General features: G+C 43.4%; 1 protein-coding gene across 2 annotated transcripts in view; it reads left to right on the top strand.

Annotated features, from left to right (window-relative positions):
• Nucleotides 1-12,792, top strand: part of ppp1r13ba (protein phosphatase 1, regulatory subunit 13Ba) — a 60,930-nt gene extending 48,138 nt beyond the window's left edge. The window contains exons 9-18 of one of the 2 annotated variants that reach the window (XM_070443418.1): nt 1,301-1,493; nt 1,847-2,047; nt 7,165-7,247; nt 7,582-8,014; nt 8,319-9,082; nt 9,495-9,632; nt 9,814-9,947; nt 10,112-10,278; nt 10,703-10,902; nt 11,214-12,792. In XM_070443418.1, coding sequence (XP_070299519.1) covers nt 1,301-1,493; nt 1,847-2,047; nt 7,165-7,247; nt 7,582-8,014; nt 8,319-9,082; nt 9,495-9,632; nt 9,814-9,947; nt 10,112-10,278; nt 10,703-10,902; nt 11,214-11,255 — 2,355 coding nt within the window. In that variant the 3' untranslated portion in view covers nt 11,256-12,792. Of the gene's footprint in view, nt 1-1,300; nt 1,494-1,846; nt 2,048-7,164; nt 7,248-7,581; nt 8,015-8,318; nt 9,083-9,491; nt 9,633-9,813; nt 9,948-10,111; nt 10,279-10,702; nt 10,903-11,213 lie in introns of both variants that reach the window. The other variant, XM_023986882.2, reaches the window with a different exon arrangement.
• The last annotated feature ends 11,473 nt before the right edge of the window (nt 12,793-24,265 follow it).

Genomic DNA, 24,265 nt, shown 5'->3' with positions numbered 1-24,265 from the left:
TATGAATTTATTTGAACTATGGTGGAATATAAGTATTTGGCAATACAAAAGTTTATCTCAATACTTGTTTTATATTAACCCTATTAGGCTTTCGATATGAGCAGAGGGGTCTCAAATACCGTCCTAATATCTGTAGGATACAGTCTAACAGAGGATTGCTGTTCAAACTACCCATGTATCGTCGCTTGGTCACATATATATTGGCCCAGTTCTCCTTCCAGTGCCAGATCTTCTCTAGGCAAAGCAGTGACTCAGAATTTTTTGGGCTCGTGGTTGAACTATTAGGACGAGAGCGACTCGGACCTTTTGCATACTATACCCTCCCACACAATAGATTTTCTACCCTTCGTTGTGCAAATTTGCCGTGGCAGTGTTTTTGTGTATATATCAATATGTCTTATGCTGAAAAACCTCTAGTGCCATTCTCGTTTTACTATCATTCATTGCCCTTGCTATTGGAGTGAGTATTCACTGCAGAAAATCTCACATACATGGCCCCATTCATTTTTTCTTTACATCGGAATCAGTCGTCTTGTCCCTTTGCAGAAAAACAGCGCCCCAAAGCAGATGTTTCCACCCCATGCTTCACAGTAGATATGTGTTTTCTTTGGATGCAACATCAGCATTCTTCGTCCTCCAAATCACGACAGTTGAGTTTTACCAGAGAAGTTCATTTTGTGTTTCATTCGGACCATGAATGACATTCTCCTCATCTTCTTCTGGATACCAAATTGCTCTCTAGCCAAATTAACAGAGGCCTTGACATTACTAGGTTAAGCAGGGGGACACGTCAAGGCACTGGTCATGGTATTATTGTAGTCTCCGTGGCGGGTTCACGATTAGTTGTGTTATCTAGCTGGTAGGCTTTGTACTTATTGGGGTCTCTAGCTACTCTGGCAGGTCATTCCACTGAGGTCCCCCGTTGGTTGTGTTACTGGTAGCTTTTTCCATGTGACATCGAGTTTTGGGCACACGGTGAGGTCGAAGCTCTTAGCATGGAGTCCCCATGAGTGCTGATGGTGAGAGTCATTCCCTCCAGTGAGTCGTGCTTGTATGTCTTGACCATTTCCTTAATTGGCGTTGATTTCTTCAAACCGTAAAAAATCCTACAATGTGATTTTCTGGATTTTTTTTCTTCTCATTTTGTCTGTCATAGTTGAAGTGTACCTATGATGAAAATTACAGGCCTCTCTCATCTTTTTAAGTGGGAGAACTTGCACAATTGGTGGCTGACTAAATACTTTTTTGCCCCACTGTATAGCTGACATTGTATTTTGCCCTCTCTCTCTCCACTCCACAGCTTAACAGGATAAACGGTCCTCCCTCCCCCCAGTCCATCCTCAGCAGCTCAGGCCGCGTGGCCGCGGTATGTCCGTACATCCAGGTGCCCGTCCCAGGCAGACAGGAGGTGGGCTACGCTCTGCCCCCAGACCCCGTTAAACCACCGTTTGTCCCTGGGACTGGCACCATCAGCCATGGCCGCTCCAAATCAGGTCAGTCCCTGCGCCACACTGCAGCTTTACCTACTTTATCAGTCTCAGACTACTGACTGTCAGACTATATCTGTTTATTTGGGACACCTTGGTTTATCTGATCTAGACAGTCCTGAGATTGCTATGGCATAGCTGGTAACTTCTCTGAAATTTCAGTTCTAAAATAAATTTTAAAAAATTCAGATTTTTTAAATTTTTAATCTGGCTCAGCGTTCTCTAACTTCCTGTCCTCTCTATTCTGTCATGTCTGTCTGTGGACCTCTTCTTCTCCTGCCCTTATTCGTATCGTCTGTTCTGTCGGTGTTGTTGTTGATGTTGTGGTGCCACGCTGTGCGTGGTCTCGGGCTCAGCAGAGGAGGAAGGGTGCGGTGTGAGGAAGCCCTCCGTCCAATGGAAGGTCTCAGATATAGACATCATAGTGGACCCCGTGGAGATGAGAGAGGGGCCCCGGTCCCCCTCAGGGGCCTGCAGTGCAGACACAGTCTGCAGCCAGGGGCTAGGGCAACAGAAGCAGAGGGGCCTCAGTAACAGGGCTCAATATCAACAACATACATGTAGATAGTTCTGTACTTGCATGTATAACATAGTTACAACTTTTACCTAAAACCAATTCCACAGCCTTCCCTTATTTTATARATGATTAAATATACACATTGAGTGGGGTTTCCGTTACAAGGCCTCAGTAACAGGGTCCTATATTATAATAAAATACACATTTCAAGTTTTTAGTTGTATGTACACGATACACATGGTAAACGCCCAACAAAATGCTTACTTGCAGGTTCCTTCTCGGCAATGCTACAACAATAAGAAATAATAAAAGATAACTACATTGAGTGGGGCCTCAGTAACAGGGCCCTATATCAACAACATAGCATAGGATAACAGCTACCTAAAACTAATGCCACGCCCTTGCCATCCCTCCTTATATAAAATATGTACAGGTTGAAATCATTATGTAACTATTGTGTTCATCTTCAGTAGGCCTATGTGAGGTTCCATTTCTTTTGGGCCTAGAAAATATATTTATTTACAGTACCAGTCAAAAGTATGGACACACCTTCACATTCCAGGGTATTTKTWTTTATTTTTTACTATTTTCTACATTTTAGAATAGTAGTAAAGACATCACAACTGTGAAAGAACACATATGGCATCATGTAGTAACCGAAAAAGCTTTAAACAAATCAAAATGTATTTCAGATGATAGATTCTTCAAAGTAGCCACCCTTTGCCTTAATGACAGCTTTGCACACTCGTGACATTCTCTCAACCAGCTTCACCTGGAATGCTTTTCCAACAGTCTTGAAGCAGTTCCCACATATGCTGAGCACTTGTTGGCTGCTTTTCCTTCACTCTGCAGTCACAATTGGGTTGAGGTCGGGTGATTGTGGAGGCCAGGTCATCTGATGCAGCCCTCCATCACTCTCCTTCCTTCTTTGTCAAATAGCCCTTACACGGCCTGGAGGTGTGTTGGGTCATTGTCCTGTTAAAAAGCAAATGATAGTCCCGCTAAGCGCAAACCAGATGGGATGGCGTTTCGCTGCAGAATGCTGTGGTAGACATGCTGGTTAAGTGTGCCTTGAATTCTAAATAAATCACAGACAGTGTCACKAGCAACGCACCATCACACCACCTCCTCCATGCTTCATGGTGGGAACCACACATGCAGAGATCATCCGTTCACCTACTCTGCATCTCACAAAGACACTGCGGTTGGACCCAAAAATCTCAAATTTGGACTCATCAGACCAATGGACAGATTTCCACCTGCATTGCTCATGCTTCTTGTCCATTGCATGTGCTTCTAGTAAAAATAAAGAAAACCCCTTGAATGAGTAGGTGTGTCCAAACTTTTGACTGGTACTTTATATTGGAATTCATTGTCATTGTGTGCCCAAAATACCACTGTCAGTATGAGCAGCCTCAATTGAATAAGGGGAAATGCTTAGGTAACATGGTTTATTTGTATGGACAAAAATGGACGTATGACGTTAGAGAAGGGGTTACTGCGGCATTGTTCTCCACCTCTTTGAATGTAACAAGCCAAACATCTCGTCTCACAAATAGTCTCACGTCTCACAAATAGAACTCACGTACAGTAGAGAGTGAAATGATGGGTTGTCTTTGATGGACTTGAGCTGCGCCCCAAATGGCACCCAGTTCCATATACAGTACCAGTCAAAAGTTTGAACACACCTACTCATTCCAGGGTTTTTATTTATTTTTACTATTTTTTACATTATGAAATAACACATGGAATCATGTAGTAACCAAAAAAGTGTTAAACAAATCAAAATATATTTTCTTTTTGGGATTCTTCAAAGTAGCCACCCTTTMCCTTGATGACAGCTTTGCACACTCTTGGCATTCTCTCAACCAGCTTCATGAGGTAATCACCTGGAATGCATTTCAATTTAACCAAGATGGCGTATCAGTCGGACGTGTGTTTGRCTTGTCCCATGTAAATAGTTATTTTCCTCTGGMMTTTTTTGTATATATTTTAATCTCACTTTCCATCTACGGACTGAATATACACTGCTCAAAAAAARAAAGGGAACACTTAAACAACACAATGTAACTCCAAGTCAATCACACTTCTGTGAAATCAAACTGTCCACTTAGGAAGCAACACTGATTGACAATANTCATAGAAGTGTGATTGACTTGGAGTTACATTGTGTTGTTTAAGTGTTCCCTTTATTTTTTTGAGCAGTGTACTTTCCTGCAACCTGCCTCACCCAATGTGGTACGGTTCTGCTGTTTTTATACTTTAGAACCGGAACCCCATCAGCAGCTTACTAGCTAGTAGTCAGTTAGCCACTGCTAGCGGTCTTCGTTGTTAACTCGGACACCAGCCAGCTTCAGCTCGGTCAATACCTGCCAGTCTGCACAGCGCGATATCAACCCAGAGCATATGGGACTGCTTTTTCTCTACCACATCTCCGGATTCTCTGGACCATTACACCGGATCATCGTAGCTAGCTAGCAACAACCTGAGTGGCTACTGCTGGCTAACGCCTCGGTCCCGAAGCAAGCACCAGTTAGCCGATCCATCACGACTGTTCTGCTGACTTAATTGTCCGAGGAGGTTTCAACAGGCTTTTCCGTTGCGACGATGCTGAAGGCCCATCTGCTATCCCCGGCCCGCTAGCTTTCTGAATCGCCGTGTCTCCAGCTTACCTAGCATAGTAGCGACTACCGAACGTCTCCCTGACTCACCTATTGCTGCTCATTGGAGCCTATGATCACTCGGCTACACATGCCTCTCCCTAATGTCAATATGCCTTGTCTACTGCTGTTTAGGTTAGTTATTATTGTTTTATTTCACTGTAGAGCCCCCCCCGCCCAACATGCCTTAGATAGCTCTTTTGTCCCACACATGCGGAGACCTCACCTGGCTTAACTGGTGCCTCCAGAGACACAACCGCTCTCATCGTCACCCAGAAATCTGCTCCTTTTATTCTCTGTTTCAACGCACTAGACAACCAGTTCTTATAGCCTTTAGCCGTACCCTTATCCTTTCTATTGTGTTATTGACTCTACGTTTGTTTATCCCATGTGTAACTCTGTGTTGTTGTTTTTGTCGCACTGCTTTGCTTTATCTTGACCAGGTCGCAGTTGTAAATGAGAACTTGTTCTCAACTGGCCTACCTGGTTAAATAAAGGTGAAATGAAAAAATTAACAGGTGTGCCTTGTTAAGTTAATTTCTGTGATTTCTTTCTTTAATGCGTTCGAATCAATCAGTTGTGCTGTGACAAGATAGGGTTGTTATACAGAAGATAGCCCTATTTGGTAAAAGATCAAGTCCATATTATGGCAAGAACAGCTCAAATAAGCAAAGAGAAACGACTTTTCATCATTACTTTAAGACTGAGGTGCAGTTAATCCAGAAAATTTCAAGAACTTTGAAAGTTTCTTCAAGTACTTCTGCAAAAACAATCAAGCGCTGTGATGAAACTGGCTCTCATGAGGACCATCACAGGAAAGGAAGACCCAGAGTTACCTCTGCTGCAGAGGATAAATTCATTAGAATAACTGCACCTCATATTGCAGCCCAAATAAATGCTTCGCAGAGTACAAGTATCAGACACATCTCAACATCAACTGTTCAGGGGAGACTGCGTGAATCAGGCATTCATGGTCGAATTGCTGCAAAGAAACCACTACTAAAGGACACCAATAAGAAGAACAGACTTGCTTGGACCAAGAAACACAAGGAATGGACATTAGACCGGTGAAAATCGGTCCTTTGGTCTTATGAGTCCAAATTTTGAGATTTTTTGTTCCAACCGCCATGTTTTTGTGAGACACAGAGTAGGTGATGCTCTCCACATGTGAGGTTCCCACTGTGAAGCATGGAGGAGGAGGTGTGATGGTGTGGGGGTGCTTTGCTGGTGACACTGTCAGTGATTTATTTAGAATTCAAGGCACACTTAACCAGCATGGCTACCACAGCATTCTGCAGCGATACGCCATCCCATCTGGTTTGCACTTATCATTTGTTTTCCAACAGGACAATGACCCAACACACCTCCAGGCTGTGTAAGGGCTATTTGACCAAGAAGGGGAGTGATGGAGTGAAGGACAAGCAGCCAACAAGTGCTCAGAATATGTGGGAACTCCTTCAAGACTGTTGGAAAAGCATTCCAAGTGAAGCTGGTTGAGAGAATACCAAGAGTGCAAAGCTGTCATCAAGGCAAAGGGTGGCTACTTTGAAGAATCTCAAATATATATATATATATGCAGTATATAACACTTGTTTGATTCTATATGTGTTATTTCATAGTTTTGATGTCTTCACTATTATTTGAAAATGTAGAAAATAGTAAAAATAAAGAGAAACTCTTGAATGAGTAGGTGTGTCCAAACGTTTGACTGGTACTGTGTAAGCCCTACTTTTGACCAGAGCCCTATTTCAGATGCAGCCTTAGATTGTGTAGTCCTTCTAGTGCTCACCTTTTTAATAGGGCTGGGCAGTTGTAATGTTTGAAAGYGAGAGTAGGCAAGGCTTAGTTGGCACAGACACTGCAATAGGTTTAATAGGAAGTCTGGCAGACAGACAGACAGGGAATAGTTTACCTCCAGACAGACTATGTCTCAGAGAGAGAGAGAGTTATCCTCTTGGAGTGATAGACACTCTAATCTCTTTAACCCGATCAGAATCGGGGACCAAAATACACCCAGCACATACACCTTGTATTAGACCTGACCCTGTGTTCCTCAGGTCAGTCTGTGTTTATGGAGTGCAAGCTGTTCCTATACTGTGCCAGTCTGTAGGTATGGGGGGGCAAGCTGTTCCTGTACTGTGCCAGTCTGTAGGTATGGAGGGCAAGCTGTTCCTGTACTGTGCCATTCTGTAGGTATGAGAGCACAAGGCAAAGAGAGCAACGTGATCTAGAAATTGAAACGTATTAGCTACAGGGACTAGTTCGTCAAATAGACAGTGTGTTGTGTGTGTGTAACTATACTTTCCGTTGCTCATTTGGACTAGCATCAACATTCTGTCGATCATTTCTCGAGACAATTAGAATATCACAGCTCATCTTTCTTAACCGTTATCCTGGAACACAGACTATCTACCTGCTGTCTTTTTTTTAACCACTTTCTCTGTCTTGTCTTTCTCACCCTATCCCTCTCTCTCTCTCTCTCTGTGTACCCCTCCTGTAGCCAATGAAGCAGTGTGGTCCACCCTTAGTAAAAGTGTCTCCCCGATGCAACCTCCAGATTGGAGGAACACCAGCCCAGACCAGGTGAGATCCTTGCTCCACCTCCCACTACTACAGTCATTGGGTACATCTCAATAGTCTAAAGTGGCTTACTATCATCATCTCCTCTCTTTCATCTGTAAGGATATTAAATAACTAACCACTAAATGCAATTCCTGGTTGGTTTTCTACACCATTTTGCTTTCACATACCCAGTATTTTTTTAGATCAATGCAGACGGAGAGGACACAAGTAGAGGAAGCCACTTAAGACTATTGAGATGCAGCCATTCACTTTTGGCTCTTTCACACACTCCTTGGACTCTCCTTCCTACTGTCCTATAATGAATCTAACTGGTTCACGGTGTTTCCCTCCACAGAGCCTTGACTTCAGTAAGCTACCAGGAGGATCCGTGTCCAAACCACTACCCATCTACGGGACCTACCCTGCACCTACTGGCCACCCGTCTATAGTCTGCTCTACCAGCTCCCTGACCAGGTCTGCCCCTGCCACTTTAGCCTGGCAGCGTTCAGCCCCAGCACCTCCTGGTTACTCCTCCCAGCAGATCCAGCAGCGTATCTCTGTCCACCCTAGCCCCACACCCCAGTCAGGCCAGGGGGAGGGGGAGAGGCCTGACCCCCCGCCGGCTGTGGCTGTGAGGCCCTACGTCCCAGACCGGTCCTCCTCCAGGCCTCAGTCCCCCAGGAAGGGCCCTGCCACTATGAACTCTTCCTCCATCTACCACATGTACCTGCAGCAGCCTGCAGCAGCCAAGAGCTACCCAGCAGGAGCCAGGTCTGCTGTCAAAGCAGGTAAACGCCTCAATCGATGGACATTATATATATTTTAAAGTCAGTCAGACCTGGGTTCTAATAGTATTTGATTTCCTTCAAATAATTAAGCTGCACTTAATTGAGCATGCCTTGCACAGTGGGACCAATGTAATAGTTCCAAAAGTGCAAAGGCACTCCAGGGAGTCGCAATCAAACTCTCAAAGTATTTGAAGAAAACAAATAGTATTTCAACCCCGGCCTGATTCAGATCATGCTTGACTTTCCTGTTGGGTCTCAATCTGTATGGTCCTATATTAATATCTCCATCTCCTTTTGTTCATAGTGTATGGGAAACCCGTGCTTCCCTCCAGCACCTCTCCCTCCCCTGTGCCCTTCCAGCATGGGGCCCTGTCCCCAGGAGGAGAGAGTGGAGAGGACATGGTGGACAGGGAAGGGAACACCACAGAGGGTAGACTCCTACCCCCTCCCAGTGTGGAGAACATCCCGCGTCCCCTGAGCCCCACCAAGCTGACCCCCGTGGCCCACTCCCCGCTGCGCTACCAGAGCGACGCCGACCTAGAGGTCCTGCGCCGGCGGCTGACCAACGCACCACGCCCGCTGAAGAAACGCAGCTCCATCACAGAGCCAGAGGGCCCCACTGGACCCAACATCCAGAAGCTCCTGTACCAACGCTTCAACTCCCTGGCCGGAGGCATGGAGGGCAGCAACAACACTCCGTTCTACCAGCCTGTCTTCATGGGTGGTGTCCTGGGATGTCCTGACATGGACAACATCAACACTGCTAATGGGAACCTGATGGAGACAGCCTCCCTTGTGGTCACTGCAGCAGAGGGTCCCAATTCAGACCATCGCCTGTCCCCTTCCTCTGACTCCAATGAAAATCAGAAGCAGAGGACCCCCCCACCCAGTGAGACCATTCCCTGCTTGCCCACCCCTCAGCCCAGCCAGGAAGACAACAACAACAACAACCAGCCTGGTCCTACCACCAACAGCACCACCTCCACTCCAAGGCCCATCCCTGAGGCCTCGTCCCCCCAGCAGAAAGACACCTCTCCCCGGACTGTCACACCCCCGGCATTGCCTAAGGTCAACCTGCGGAGCCACAGCTCCATAATGCAACCGCATGCTTCCTTTTTGTGTGCCATAATACATAGGGTCTAGAGTTTCTCCTGGTCAGGTCACATGTTCTGCAAAAAACAAAAAATCTGACTTATGCTAGAGTTGCCATCTGAGTTGCAGACATTGCTTTCTTCACAGGAAAAATTCCCTGCCCTAGTCATGACATTAGACCACAGGAGGCTGCTGAGGGGAGGACAGCTCATAATAATGACTGGAATGGAGTAAATGGAATGGTATCAGAAACATGGAAACCACTTGTTTGATACCATTCCATTCATTCCGTTCCAGCCATTACTGTGAGCCCGTCCTCCCCAATTAAGGTGTCACCAACCACCTGTGCATTAGCCAGAGAGTAACTCCACTTTCTCTGTCTCAGCAGATCAAGAGGACTAACCTGAAGAAGCCTGAGTCAGAGCGGATAGGCCACGGGCTGCGGGTCAAGTTCAACCCTCTGGCCCTGCTACTGGATGCCTCTCTGGAGGGAGAGTTTGACTTGGTGCAGCGGATCATCTATGAGGTAATCATAGGCTCGTCAATTCAATTCAAACTTTATTGTCCCAGAAGAGATATTCCTAAATCAGCTGCTCCTTAAAAATGTTAATGGCTTTTGTGACTGTTGATATAAAAAGGGCTTTATCAATACATTTATATTTGATTCATGAAATAAATGTGATTGATTGATCCTTTCCCCCATGCAGGTTGAGAACCCCAGCACGGCCAATGACGAGGGCATCACCCCCCTTCACAATGCCGTATGTGCTGGACGTCACCACATCGTCAAGTTCCTGCTCGACTTTGGAGTTAACGTCAATGCTGCTGACAGCGATGGATGGTGAGGACGTACACTGTGACCATTTCTCATTGACCTTTTCTTTCTCTTTCTCTCCCCTCTTTCTCTTTGACCTTACCTTAGCTTTGGTCAGCTGCATTTAAAACGGTCAAGACTTCACAATGTCTCCATGAACGTCTCTCCTTTTGTGTCTGTCATGTGCTCAGGACCCCACTACACTGTGCGGCCTCCTGTAACAGTGTGCATCTCTGTAAGCTGCTGGTGGAGTCAGGGGCGGCCATCTTTGCCACCACCATCAGTGACGTGGAGACAGCGGCTGATAAGTGTGAGGAGATGGAGGACGGATACACACAGTGTTCCCAGTTCCTCTTCGGTGAGTGGTGTTGTATAGAGAGACATGCGGCTCCTGTCTACAAACAACCCCTAGCCCCTACACCCTTACGTAGATCTGTGGAGCTCAAAGGAGAGCTATGGGCCATGTCCCCAAAACAACACTTATCCCTACACACTCGTGCTTGGATATGTAGAATTGGATAGGTATATGCTATATGTCGAAAGCTCCATCTAATCTTTATGAAGGCAAGGCAAAGCATCAACCTTATTGATGGTACCCATCCAATCCTACACTAGGGGCAAGGAGGGGCCCCTGAATCACGGTCGYTTGTGATACAGCCTGGAATCGAACCAGGGTCTGTAGTGACACCTCTGGTACTGAGATGCAGTGCATTAGACCGCTGCGCCACTGGAAGCCCCTGAGAACTGTGAAGTGACCCTCTTCCTCTCTGTCCGTCCGCCAGGGCTGCAGGAGAAGCTGGGGGTGATGAATAAAGGGTCTGTGTATGCGCTGTGGGACTACGAGGCACAGAGCTCAGACGAGCTGTCCTTCCACGAGGGAGACGCCATCACCACCCTGAGTCGCAGGGACGACGCTGAGACAGAGTGGTGGTGGGCCAGGCTACATGACAAGGAGGGCTACGTACCACGCAACCTGCTCGGGGTAAGGCCAGTCACCATGATGAATACAACTATGGTCTGAATCACTAGGAAGTTAATATCATAGAGATCCTATAATTGTGTTTAGTTCTATGGTTAATGTGTTGTATATAGATTTCCACAATCTTGTTTGAAATTAGATGCTAATTAAATGTTAGTTGAATTGATGAGGATCCCAAATGACTGAAGCGGCATCTCAAAATATTTGGTAATAAATCCTAAGTTGTGACATGGCACCCCCTGCTGTACCTGCCTGTAGAATACGAATTTCCATGATCAGAAAATACAATTAATAGTAACATTTTCTTCTTACAGTTGTATCCAAGGATCAAGCCTAGACAACGTTCTCTGGCATAGAGAAGACGGTGCACTTTGCTGAGAAGGCAGTGCACGTTGTTGCGCTCTGACTGGGCTCAGAGCTGGGTCTGACTGGATCTGCAGACAGTGGCTGTGCCCGGACAGTGCCCTCTCTCTCTGCCAGTCTGTGCCACCCCAGAACAAAGGACAAGGGCCAGGGCATGGACAGAGGGGGCCATATCCGGACAGAGACAGACAGACATGCTTGGAATTGGTGGTCACTTACCAAAGAGGAAGTAGAGACAGTATCCACGGCCCAGAGATCTGTCTACATTTTATTAAGGTCCCCCCCTGCCCTTCATTGGAGCATGAAGCAATGAAACAAAACATTTTTGTTGTATTTTCAATGACTCCCACCACCCTGCCACCACCCCTCATTCAGAGAATACTCTGAGCAGAGCTTCCCTCTTTCCCTTCTCACTCAGTGTTTGTCTCCTGTGTGTCAGTCAGAGTAAGGCCTAAATGTGACGATCTCAGAAAAGGGAGCAGAGAACAGCGGCAGTCATGAGTTATTGAATATGGGTTTTGCAGTAAGTGCTGTTTGAAGGCGATCAGAGTTCAAACCCTGGAGGTCATATCTACTGGGTTCAGCAGAGGAAAGAAGGGAACAGGTTTTTACAAGATGAGAAAAGGAAGGAAAGTGACAGAAGGTGTAATTGAAAGACTTTGAAGGCCAGTTAAAACTACTAAAAGATGTGTGGAATGTTCTAAACAGTCATAGAATGTTGGTGTTATTTATGCAAACCAAAATGTGTTCTGAAGGAATGAGTGGAAGATGTAATGCTGGGAAGGGAAAGTGAAAGTGGCTGCATTCTCTTCTACAGATGCAATAACTATGAAGCTAACTATGGGTGTGAATTTGAACTAAACTCATCAAACACTCATAAGCCTACAGTATATAAATGCTTTATCACCTGAAAAGGCCTATAGTTGGATCTCTTTGGAGTTTTTCATATTGAGTTACATTTTAGCAGACGTTTGTACATTGTTTGGTTTTCCCTATTTTTGTTTCAAGTTGGTTGTTGTCTTTTTAATACCCATCATGCAAAGTGATACACATTTTGATCACTGAGTATAGTCATACCACAGGAGGTTGGTGGCACCTTAATTGGGGAGGATGGGCTTGTGGTAATTGCTGGAGCGGCATCAGTGGGAAGGTATCAACAACATCAAACACATGGTTTCCATGAGTTTGATGCCATTCCATTTGCTCCGTTCCAGCCATTATTGTGAGACGTCCTCCCCTCAGCAGCATCCACTGAGCCATACTGTACTATCTTTGGTATAGCCTACCTGTTGACTGATGCTGGCTTGATCTATAGGTTGTGTATTACCATCAGTTCTATGGGATGGTTTATGTGACAAAACGAACACCAAACACTATGCATAATGAAATGTAAATGTACACAATATATAATGATTTCCTTTAAATGGGAATAAAAAATGGTTTAACATATACTGAACAAAAATATGAATGCAACATGTAAAGTGTTGGTCCCATGTTTCATAAACTGAAATAAAATATTCCAGATATTTTCTATATGCATGAAAAGCTTATTTCTCTAAAATGTTGTGCACAAATTTGTTTACATCCCCTGTTAGTTAGCATTTATCCTTTGCCAATATAATCCATCTACCTGACAGGTGTGGCATATTAAAAGGCTGATTAAACAGCATGATCTTTACACATGCTTTACACATGCTGTGGACAATAAAATGCCACTCTAAAATGTACAGTTTTGTCACACAACACAATGCCACAGATGTCTCAAGTTTTGAGGGAGRGTGCAATTGGCATGCTGACTGCAGGAATGTCCTGATGCTGATGCCAGAGAATTTAATGTTAATTTCTCTACGTCGTTTTAGAAAATTTGGCAGTACATCCAACCAGCCTCACAATCGCAGACCAGGTATAACCACACCAGCCCAGGACCTCCACGTCCGGCTTCTTCATCTGCAGGATTGTCTGAGACCAGCCACCCTGACAGCTGATGAAAATTTGGGTTTGTACAACCAAAGAATTGCTGCACAAACTGTCAGAACCTGTCTCAAGGAGCTCATCAGTGTGCTCCTCATCCTCACCAGGGTCTATGTGAAGGAGATGTGTTGCGCTTCATGAGGCAAATGGTGGTCACACCAGATACTGACTGGTTTTCTGATCCACATCCCTACTTCATTAAAAAAAAWMMTTAAGGTATCTGTGACAAACATGCATATTGTCACTGTTTTCCCAGTCATGTGAAACCCATAGATTAGGGCCTAATGAATGTATTTCAATTAGTAAAATCTTTGAAATTGTTACATGTTGCGGTTATATTTTAGTTCAGTGTAGAATGTTATACTTTACGTTTTGCAATGCTATGCGCAATGCTGACATTGGCTACAGTCTTCATACAGTCCACCAAACAAGAGTCAATAATTGATTTATGATCTATCCCACCTCTGGGCTAAACATTGACCAGTATCTGCCTGACAGGTGCAGTTTTCTGTGAAGGTCAAGGAGCAATCATGTACTGAGAGCCGCAGTAAGTTATGGTTGTCACAAAGTTGCACCATTACAAAATGAATTGTACTATAGTAGCCTACTTCTTGCCTACTGTCTTTTCTGTGGACTGGGCACATAGGTGTGAAAATAAAACCCTGCATTTGCGCATGGGCACTACCATTCAAGAGGAGATCGAAGACTTTCATAGTTGTTGACTAATCGTCTATCAAGGGACTTGAGCCATCATGGCAAATCCAGAAGCCTTGACTTCAAGAATGACTGACTTAGATCACAAATGATAAACTAGGTGTTTCGAGCCCTGAATGCTGATGGGCTGACAGCTGTGGTATATCAGACCGTATACCACAGGTTTTTACTGCTCTAATTACGTTGCTAACCAGTTTATAATTGTAATAAGGCACCTCTGGGGTTTGTGATATATGGCCAACATGTAAGGAGGTGGGCTGGGGCAGTGTGCCCATCATCTGTGGAGACTGAGGGAGCAGACTGTTTTAACGCAGCAGTAAAGGCTAGCAAGATAGTCACCCTCCCTGACATCACCAGGTGAGAAGAGAACAGAGATTAAACTGAGATTTTCATTTAGCATTGTGTTATATTCAAATCTATTCCATTCCATTCTAATGATCTGTGATGGTTGTATTGTCAGAGGCCAAGTGTCTGGATTCGAAGACGGTGTGAAGGCAGGCCTTTGAGTGCAGTAAGGGGGGCAACATGAACATCATATCAGAGCTGGTCACTGACCAGCAGGCCCTGCAAGTAGTGGAGACCTTCCTGGGTGAGCGTTGTACCAGCCGTCACTGTTCTCATCCCTATACTTTACTCTGCTTTATATGAGGTATAGTTGTATTCTAAAAGAAACATAGCTACGGGTTACGAATAAATATTTTCTGTTTGTGTGTGTGTATACATGTGTGCTTGCTTGTGTGTGTGTGTGTCTAGACGAGAAGAGTGTGCTGGTGGAGCTGGCCTGCGGGGCTGCGTTACCAGCTGTGTACTGTGGGGCCATCCAGAGACTGAAGCCATCACCTACAGAGAGATGAACCTGGAGAAGAGTCCCCTAAGCAAGCTGGTCCTAGGGCTCTGTTCACAAACACAAACACACCCCACAAAGCCCCAGGACAACAGCACAATTAGACCCAACCAAATCATGAGAAAACAAAAAGATAATTACTTGACACATTGGAAAGAATTAACAAAAAAACAGAGCAAACTAGAATGCTATTTGGCCCTAAACCTGTCTCTTATACACATCTAGATGTGTATAAGAGACAGGTCTGGGGAGGGAGAGAGAGAGAGAGAGAGAGAAATGAAGACGTGTCTGTTTGTGTGTGTGTATACATGTGTGCTTGCTTGTGTGTGTGTCTAGACGAGGAGAGTGTGCTGGTGGAGTTGGCCTGCGGGGCTGCGTTACCAGCTGTGTACTGTGGGGCCATCCAGAGACTGCAGGGTGAGGGCCGGCTGACGGTTCCCCAAGCAGGGTCCTTGTGGTGATCGTCTGTGGAGGCAGCAGCGTCAATCAGGCACAGCTGGAACATCTCAGGAAGGTCCTCAATAGATGAACACAGAAAATGGAACAATAGAATTAGATAAACCTTAGAAGAACACAGTTTGGAAAACCCTGCCGTAGTAGATTGAACAATAGRATAGTTGGCTATAGCACATACAGTATTTAAAAGGCTATTGGACTCCCACCAGTTTATGACTCCAGACTGTGTTAATGAAATATTAGGAGGATGGATTCTTAATAGTTTTTGATTACAGCTTTTTAACTCGCTATATACATTTTCACAATGTTGACCAATACTGCCACAAATTTCTCTGCTTTGTAATCTGTGCCAAATTTGGAAAATCTCTGACAACCTTTTATTCATGGAATGAAATCTGAAATAAAAATCAGTAGTGCTTATTATTAGTGTACATTTGATGCACCATTCAAATGCAGTTACTAGTTATGACCAACAGGTGGTACTCCTTGTCACTGAGAAGATACAGTCAGAGACTCAAGAGAAAGCTAGAAATTTCATAGGCTACTTTTTATCTGCTTGGTGCCTGGCAAWTGAACTAAGTAGACCAGACCCAGCTGCTATTGCATTGTTGCCTATGGGAGAGCCACCCCTAAAGTAGACTGGAACTGTGCCAATTTTTTTCAATGGTAAAAGGTATTTTTGCCTCATCTTTATAATCCGCCATCTTTGATGCAGTATCTCTGCAGACTAACTAAAAACCAGTGGAACTGGTAGGCTATACTAAGACACCCTTAGATTGCTTTCCTTCTGATACCAATCTCTTTATATCAGCTATAAGCATGAAGGATCTAGTATTCCATTGTTTATGATATATAGTACCAGTCAAAAGTTTGGACACACCTAGTTATTCAAGGGTTTTTCTTTATTTTTTTACTATTTTCTACATTGTAGAATAATAGTGCAGATATCAAAACTATGAAATAACACATATGGAATCATGTAGTAAACAGTGTTAAACATATCAAAATATATTTACATTTGAGATTCTTCAAAGTAGCCACCCTTAGCCTTGATGACAGCATTGCACACTCTTAACCAGCTTCACGAGGGATGCTTTTCCAACAGTCTTGAAGGAGTTCCCACATATGCTGAGCACTTGTTGGCTGATTTTCCTTCACTCTGCGGTCCAACTCATCCCTAACCATCTCAATTGGGTTCAGGTCGGGTGATTATGGATGCCAGGTCATCTGATGCAGCACTCCATCACTCTCCTTCTTGGTCAAATAGCCCTTACACAGCCTGGAGGTGTGTTTTGGGTCATTGTCCTGTTGAAAAACAAATGATAGTCCCACTAAGTGCTAACCAAATGGAATGGCGTATCGCTGCAGAATGCTGTGGTAGCCATGCTGGTTAAGTGTGCCTTGAATTCTAAATAAATCAAAGTGTCGTCAGCAAAGCACCATCATACCTCCTCCTCCATGCTTCACGGTGGGAACCACACATGCGGAGATCATCCGTTCACCTACTCTGCATCTCACAAAGACACGGCGGTCGGAACCAAAAATCTCAATTTTGGACTCATCAGACCAAAAGACAGATTTACACCAGTCTAATGTCCATTGCTCATGTTTCTTGGCCCAAGCAAGTCTCTTCTTCTTATTGGTGTCCTGTAGTGGTGGTTTCTTTACAGCAATTGGACCATGAAYGCCTGATTCACGCAGTCTCTTCTGAACAGTTGATGTTGAGATGTGTCTGTTACTTGAACTCTGTGAAGCATTTATTTGGACTGCAATACGGCAGGTAGCGTAGGCAACAGGTAGCCTAGTGGTTAGAGTCTTGGACTAGTATCCAAATGGTTGCAAGATCGAATTCCTGAGCTGACAAGGTAAAAATATGTTGTTCTGCCCCTGAACAAGGCAGTTAACCCACTGTTCCTAGGCCATCATTGAAAATAAGAATTTGTTCTTAACTGACTTGCCTAGTTAAAAGGTAAAATATAAAGGTAAAATAAATAACAAATTCTGAGGCTGGTAACTCTAATGAACTTATCCTCTGCAGTAGAGGTAACCTTGTGTCTTCCTTTCCTGTGGCGGTCCTCATGAGAGCCGGTTTAATCATAGCTCTTGATGGTTTTTGCGACTGCACTTGAAGTTCTTGAAATTTGCCGGATGGACTGACCTTAATGTCTTAAAGTAATGATGGACTGTCATTTCTCTTTGCTTATTTGAGCTGTTCTTGCCATAATATGGAATTGGTATTTTACCAAACAGGGCTATCTTCTGTATACCACCCTTACCTTGTCACAACACAACTGATTGGCATTAAGAAGGAAAGAAATTCCACAAATTAACTTTTAACAAGGCACAGCTGTTAATTGAATGCATTCCAGGTGACTACCTCATGAAGCTGGTTGAGAGAATGCCAAGCGTGTGCAAAGCTGTCATCAAGGCAAAGGTTGGCTACTTTGAAGAAGCCCAATCTTGTTTAACACCTTTTTGGTTACTACATTATTCCATATGTGTTATTTCATAGTTTTAATGTCTTCACTATTATTCTACAATGTAGAAAATAGTACAAATAAAGAAAAACCCTTGAATGAGTAGGTGTGTCCAAACTTTTGGCTGGTACTGTACATGTAGGCTACGCTCTTGTTTAAGCTGTCATGGTTGATGAGACACAGTCTTAACAAACCCAACGTGGCTATGTTAAACAGATATCAGTAGCAGCTTCATATAAAACCGATTATAAAATAATTTCAAATAGTCATGGAAAAGCTCATGCTCGCTTTCAATTTGTTTAACTACCTCTATTTTGACAAGCTGTGTTGAATTGAAGAATGTCTACTATCGGGATCGGCTAATTACAAGCTATGAGGTCTCTAAAGGTAAATATTTAATGATCAAAAGCCCCTTGGCCTTGGGCTATCTCCTGAAGAGCAGAGCGTGTGGAGGATAGATCCTGTATCTGGAAAGCTAAGGACTGGAATGCCAAGTCTTACTCTTCCACACCCATGATTCTGCCTATCCATAATATAAACACATATGCCATGTGTGAGCATATACTGTATGTATATAAATATGTAATATAGCTCTGCTTCTACCTATAGTAGACTCATGTGTTTCACTGTCTGTGAGTACAGTATGTATTAGACACTCTCTTTATCGTCTCCCAAGCTACAGTGTCATAACAAGCACCATAGAATGGAATGGCATGGCTGCTGAGTTTATTGAATGTTTACTGCACACTTAGGAAGCAGTTCACCAAGGCCCTAGGTCAGTCACAGCTCTAACAGGCCTTTATGTTGCTTCATGAATTTAAGTATGATTTCCAGCATGAGTGGAACAATTAAAGATGATGTAGTAAAAAAAATATAGTAAGCTACGTGTTATCAGTTTGATATAAACTGTAGAAATTGAAATTAGGGTGCTTCTTTTTCTTTTTTTGGGGTCACTGGTATTTTGGAAAGGACAGTCATTGAGAACCACTAATGCTGCATCTACACAGGCAGACCAATTCAGATATTTTGTCCACTAATTGGTCTTTTGACCAATCACATCAGATCTTTTCACATCAGATCTTTTTCACATTTGCTTGGTCAATTATCCCTCCCCCAGGAGACAGAGTATTAAGGGTTCATCTGAGATCAGATCAGAGATCCCTCACCTCCCAAAAGTGGACATCCCAGAGATGGCACCCTATTCAATGTATACTACTTTTCTGATCAAATGTAGTGCACTATGTAAGGAATAGGGTGCCATTTGGGACTCAGCCTCAGGTATCAATGACGATACCTTCTAGACAAGGAAAGGACAGGGTGGTACAGCAATATACTGTACAAGATTTGGCATACTATATTCTATCTTACTGTAATGGAGTTATAGGAAGAACGTAACACTGTACGCCATTTTCATTGAAAACTATCACACGTTTGGAAATACACAATGTGTTGGTAATATTCAGTGTGGATGAAAGAAATGAAAAAGCACAGTTCTGTATGTTTGAGATATGAAAGATTTGAGAGAGGGTGCAGACAGCTGTATTGTTTGCCTGTCTGCTGAATAATGTTTCCTCTGTTCTGTTAGCTATAGGTCTAATACAGTAGACTAGTTTATAGAAATAGTCTTGTGGTCCAACTACAATCATCTCAGGCATTTTTATACAAAGCATGACATACTATCGTACCAATCATTAATCCTCCATCAATCACAACCTTTGATGTCTAGATGTACTGTGTATGTGTGTGTAGAAAAGGCTTGGTGGATTTCTCCTTTTGTTTAAAACTATAAATCAAGTGCTGGAAATCAAAACTTTTTAAGGTAAACTTTTGTTTCAGTGATGTTCTATCTGCATTATAAAGAGCTCTTACACATCTCCACAGTAAAGTTATAGGTTGTAGAGGCATTGTCTGGTTGGTTTTGCTGCACAGAGGTGGGCAATTCTCCTTACAAATGTGTTGGTCTCAGGAATAGCAACAAAAGATCATTATGAAGTCAACAACTCTGCATATTTGACCTTTAGGTGAAACAAATGAAAGTGACCACATCATAACAAATTAATCTGGTTGAGTTACAGTACAGCCAAGTCAGAAAGAGAACAGAACAGACCTGCGAAGAGAAAGACAGAGAGAAAAAAAGTAATGTAAACCAGAGAGAGAAACCTTAGTTTGAACTCCTTACAGTCCTGCCTGACGACAACGACCAGTCTGTCTGTACAGGGGGCTTATCCCTAGAGCAGCTTTACTGTGCTTTACTGACTGTACACGACACTTACATACCTCCATTAGCCCCCCAGCCGGGAACAATAAGCAGGCCTGGACAATTTAAATATTTACGCACCACTAATACACCCAGGCCAACCTTTGGAAGTGCTGCCTTCTGCACATAAAGCAGACCAACCAGCCCCTGACGTCACCCCCTGCATGCCTCACTCCCTTCGCTGGCTATGGCTCTGGGACAGCAAACAGTGTAGCTTGGCCTCTAAGGGAAGGCATCAATTCTATAGGGATGATAAGGAAAAGTGTGATGCTGGTGATGATGATGGTTTGCCAAAGTGATGATCTCTTGGACCACTGTAAAGAATGAGGCTGATGAAGAAAAAGCAAGGGTGGGTAAACGATAAGGACAAGGTGTTTAAGTAGACTGTTGAACCAAAATAAATCAACCTTGGATATATAAACCAGATCGGAGGTGTGAGGAACTAAAAGTAGTAGTCACACCTGTAGGTCGAGCTATGGTACACAGTCTCCAGTTACAACATACATAAAATAAACAAAAACAACTTTTAGGACTAAAATCAGTAGTAAATCTCTGTATTCCAAAATGGACCATAATCCTGGAGCTATGGTCTGCTCTGCACTGCATGCATCACCAGCTGCTGTCGTGGCTGTAATTCCACCATACAGCTCTCATTCCACCATTATTCCTATAATCCCCCGTAATTCTGTCTGTGCCCTGTTTTCGGCTAAATAAATCCCATGTTACCGCTCCACCATCAGCGCCCCATCAGCTCTGCAAAAGGATATGACTGTTAAAGTCAACTTTGACATAGTTCATAATGCGTAGGAGGGTTTCAAAGACTTTTCACATCGCCTTTTTATTACTTACTGGTTAAAACTACTGTGATGTATTTATTATATTTTATTATATTATGTTATATCATATTTTATTCCAGAAAGATGCCTGTCAGATGAAGATACAGTATGGTGTCATGTTGATTTGCCACATTGTCTTGTAGTCTTTAAAGGCTCTCAATAAGCCACTTACACATACAGGGCCTTCAGAAAAGTATTTATACCCCTTAACTTATTCCACATTGTCTTGTTACAGCCTGAATTCAAAATGGATTAAATATATTTATTTTCTCACCCATCTACACACAATACCCCATAATGACAAAGCGAAAAKATGTTTTGAGACATTTTTGGCAGCGATTACAGCTGTGAGTCTTTCTGGGTAAGTCTGAGAGCTTTGCACACCTGGATTGTACAATATTTGCACATTATTCTTTTAAATTATTCAAGGTCTGTGAAGTTTGTTGTTGATCATTGCTAGACAGACATGTTCATGTCTTGCCATATATTTTGTAAGACGGTTTAATTAAAACAATAACTAGGCCACTCAGGAACATTCAATGTCATCTTGGTAAGCAACTCCAGTGTATATTTGGCATTGTGTTTTAGGTTATTTTCCTGCTGAAAGGTGAATTTGTCTCCCAGTGTCTGATGGAAAGCAGACTGAGCCAAGTTTTCCTCTTGCCTGTGCTTAGCTCTATTCCGTTTCTTTTTATCCTGAAAAACTCCCTAGTCCTTGCCGATGAGAAGCGTACCCATAACATGATGCAGCCTAACCTCGCTTATTAACACACGCCCGCCAGCTGCACCAATGTGTCAGAGGAAACACAGTTCACCTGACGACCGAGGTCAGCCTGCAGGTGCACGGCCCACGAAAAATCGAAACAAATCAAATTTATTGGTCACATACACGTGATTAGCAGATGTTATTGCGGGTGTAGCGAAATGCTTGTTCTTCTAGCTCCGACAGTACAGTAATATCTAGCAAATGACGCAACATATACCCAATACACACAAATCTAAGTAGGAATGAATTAAGACTATATACATATATGGACGAGCGATGTCAGAGCGGAAGGGACTAAGATACAGTAGAATAGTATAGAATACAGTATATACAAATGAAATGAGTAATGCAAGATATGTAAACATTATTAAGTGACTAAGATACCGTAGAATAGTATAGATTACAGTATATACATATGAGATAATGCCAGATATGTAAACATTATTAAAGTGACTAGTGTTCCATTCCTTAAAGTGGCCAGTGATTTCTAGTCTATGCCTATAGGCAGCAGCCTCTAATGTGCTAGTGATGGCTGTTTAACAGTCTGATGGCCTTGAGATAGAAGCTGTTATTCAGTCTCTCGACCCCAGCTTTGATGCACCTGTATTGACCTCGCCTTCTGGATGATAGCGGCGTGAACAGGCAGTGGCTCGGGTGGTTGATGTCCTTGATGATCTTTTTGGCCTTCCTGTGACATCAAGTGCTGTAGGTGTCCTGGAGGGCGGGTAGTTTGCCCCCGGTAATGTGTTGGGCAGACCGCACCACACTCTGGAGAGCCCTGCGGTTGCTGGCGGTGCAGTTGCCATGCCAGGCGGTGATACAGCTTTACAGGATGCTTTCAATTGTGCATCTGTAAATGTTTGTGAGGGTTTTAGGTGACAAGCCAAATTTATTTAGCCTCCAGAGGTTGAAGAGGCTCTGTTYCGCATTCGTCACCACGCTGTCTGTGTGGGTGGTCCACTTCAGTTTGTCAGTGATATGTACGCCAAGGAACTTGAAGCTTCCCACCTTCTCCGCTGCGGTCCCGTCAATGTAGATAGGGGGGTGCACCCTCTGCTGTTTCCTGAAGTCCACTGAGTGAGAGGTTGTTTTCCAGGCACCACACATCGTTAGAGCGCGATGAGCCAAGTAAAGCTCGTCCGGCCAAACCCTCCCCTAACCCGGACAGCGCTGGGCCAATTGTGTGGTGCCCTATGGGACTCCCGATCATGGCCGGTTGTGATACAGCCCGGGATCAAACCCGGGTCTGTAGTGACGCTTCTAACACGGCGATGCACTGCGATGCAGTGCTTAGACCGCTGCGCCACTCAGGAGGCCCCTTTGCCACGTTTTTGCTGTTTTACTTTAATGCCTTATTGCAAACAAGATGTGTGTAGGTTAGTATTGTGGAGTAACTACAATGTTGTTGATCCATCCTCAGTTTTCTCCTGTCAAATCATATCAAATTGTATTTGTCACATGCGCCGAATACAACAGGTGTAGTAGACCTTACCGTGAAATGCTTACTTACAAGCCCTTAACCAACAATGCAGTTTTAAGAAAATATAGTTAAGTTTTCACTGCCATTAAACTCTGTAACCGTTTTAAAGTCACCATTGGCCTCATGGTGAAATCCCTGAGTGGTTTCCTTCCTCTCCGGCAACTGAGTTAGGAAGGATGCCTGTATTTTTGTTGTGACTGAGTGTATTGATACGCCATCCAAAGTGTAATTAATAACTTCACCATGCTCAAATGGATATTGAATGTCTGCTTTAAAAAACTATTTACCATTAGGTGCCCTTGTTTGCAAGACGTTTGAAAACCTCCCTTCTCTTAGTGGTTTAATCTGTATTTGAAATTCACTGCTCGACTGAATTACAGATAATTGTATTTGTATGTGTGGGGTACAGAGATGAAGTAGTCCTTCAAAAATCATGTTTAACGCTATTAGTCCATGCAACTTATGTGACTTATTAAGCACATTTTTAGTCCTCAACTTATTTAGGCTTGCCATAACAAAGGGGTTGAATACTTATTGACCCAAGACATTTCAGCTTTTAATTTTTAATTAATTTGTAAAAATAATAAAAAGCATAATTCCACTTTGACATTATGGGGTATTGTGTGTAGGCCAGTGACACACAGTCTCAATTTAATTCATTTTAAATATAGGCTGTTAACACAACAAAATTTGGAAAAAGTCAAGGGGTGTGAATACTTTCTGAAGGTACTATAAACTTTTTTACAAGGGCTGATCATAGTTCTCCATTGGAGCGCCATTCCTATGGAACTACATTTCCCATACAAGCATTGCTTTGTTATCCTTGGTCAGTTCGCGCTAACATGAGCAGAGAGGAAGAGGCGAAGCGAGAGGGTTAACAACGCCCAATATCTGTCCACGAAAAATAAGACCACGAATTTTATATGAGAGTGTCGAATTTGGTAAACAACAATTCAATTTCTAATTTGTTACGTGAGGTTTATTTGATCGAAAATAAGTTTCGTAGGCTAATGGGTAGTTTGTTGCGAATGTACTGATATAAGTGAATGCACTTTTTTTGGAGTTTATATATACTTTCATTGGCTAGAATGGTCCGAGCTGATCTCGCCTCCTCCCGCCTGCCTTCCATCTTTGAGGACATGTATTTCCATTGTAAAACCGGTCACTCAACTATCTTGTCAATATAATAGATCATATTTGCA

This window comes from Salvelinus sp. IW2-2015, linkage group LG4q.2 (assembly GCF_002910315.2).
Source record: "Salvelinus sp. IW2-2015 linkage group LG4q.2, ASM291031v2, whole genome shotgun sequence".
NCBI classification, from domain to species: domain Eukaryota; kingdom Metazoa; phylum Chordata; class Actinopteri; order Salmoniformes; family Salmonidae; genus Salvelinus; species Salvelinus sp. IW2-2015.
The sequence above is the reverse complement of the archived record's forward strand: the minus strand, read 5'-3'. Positions and strand labels throughout refer to the sequence as shown.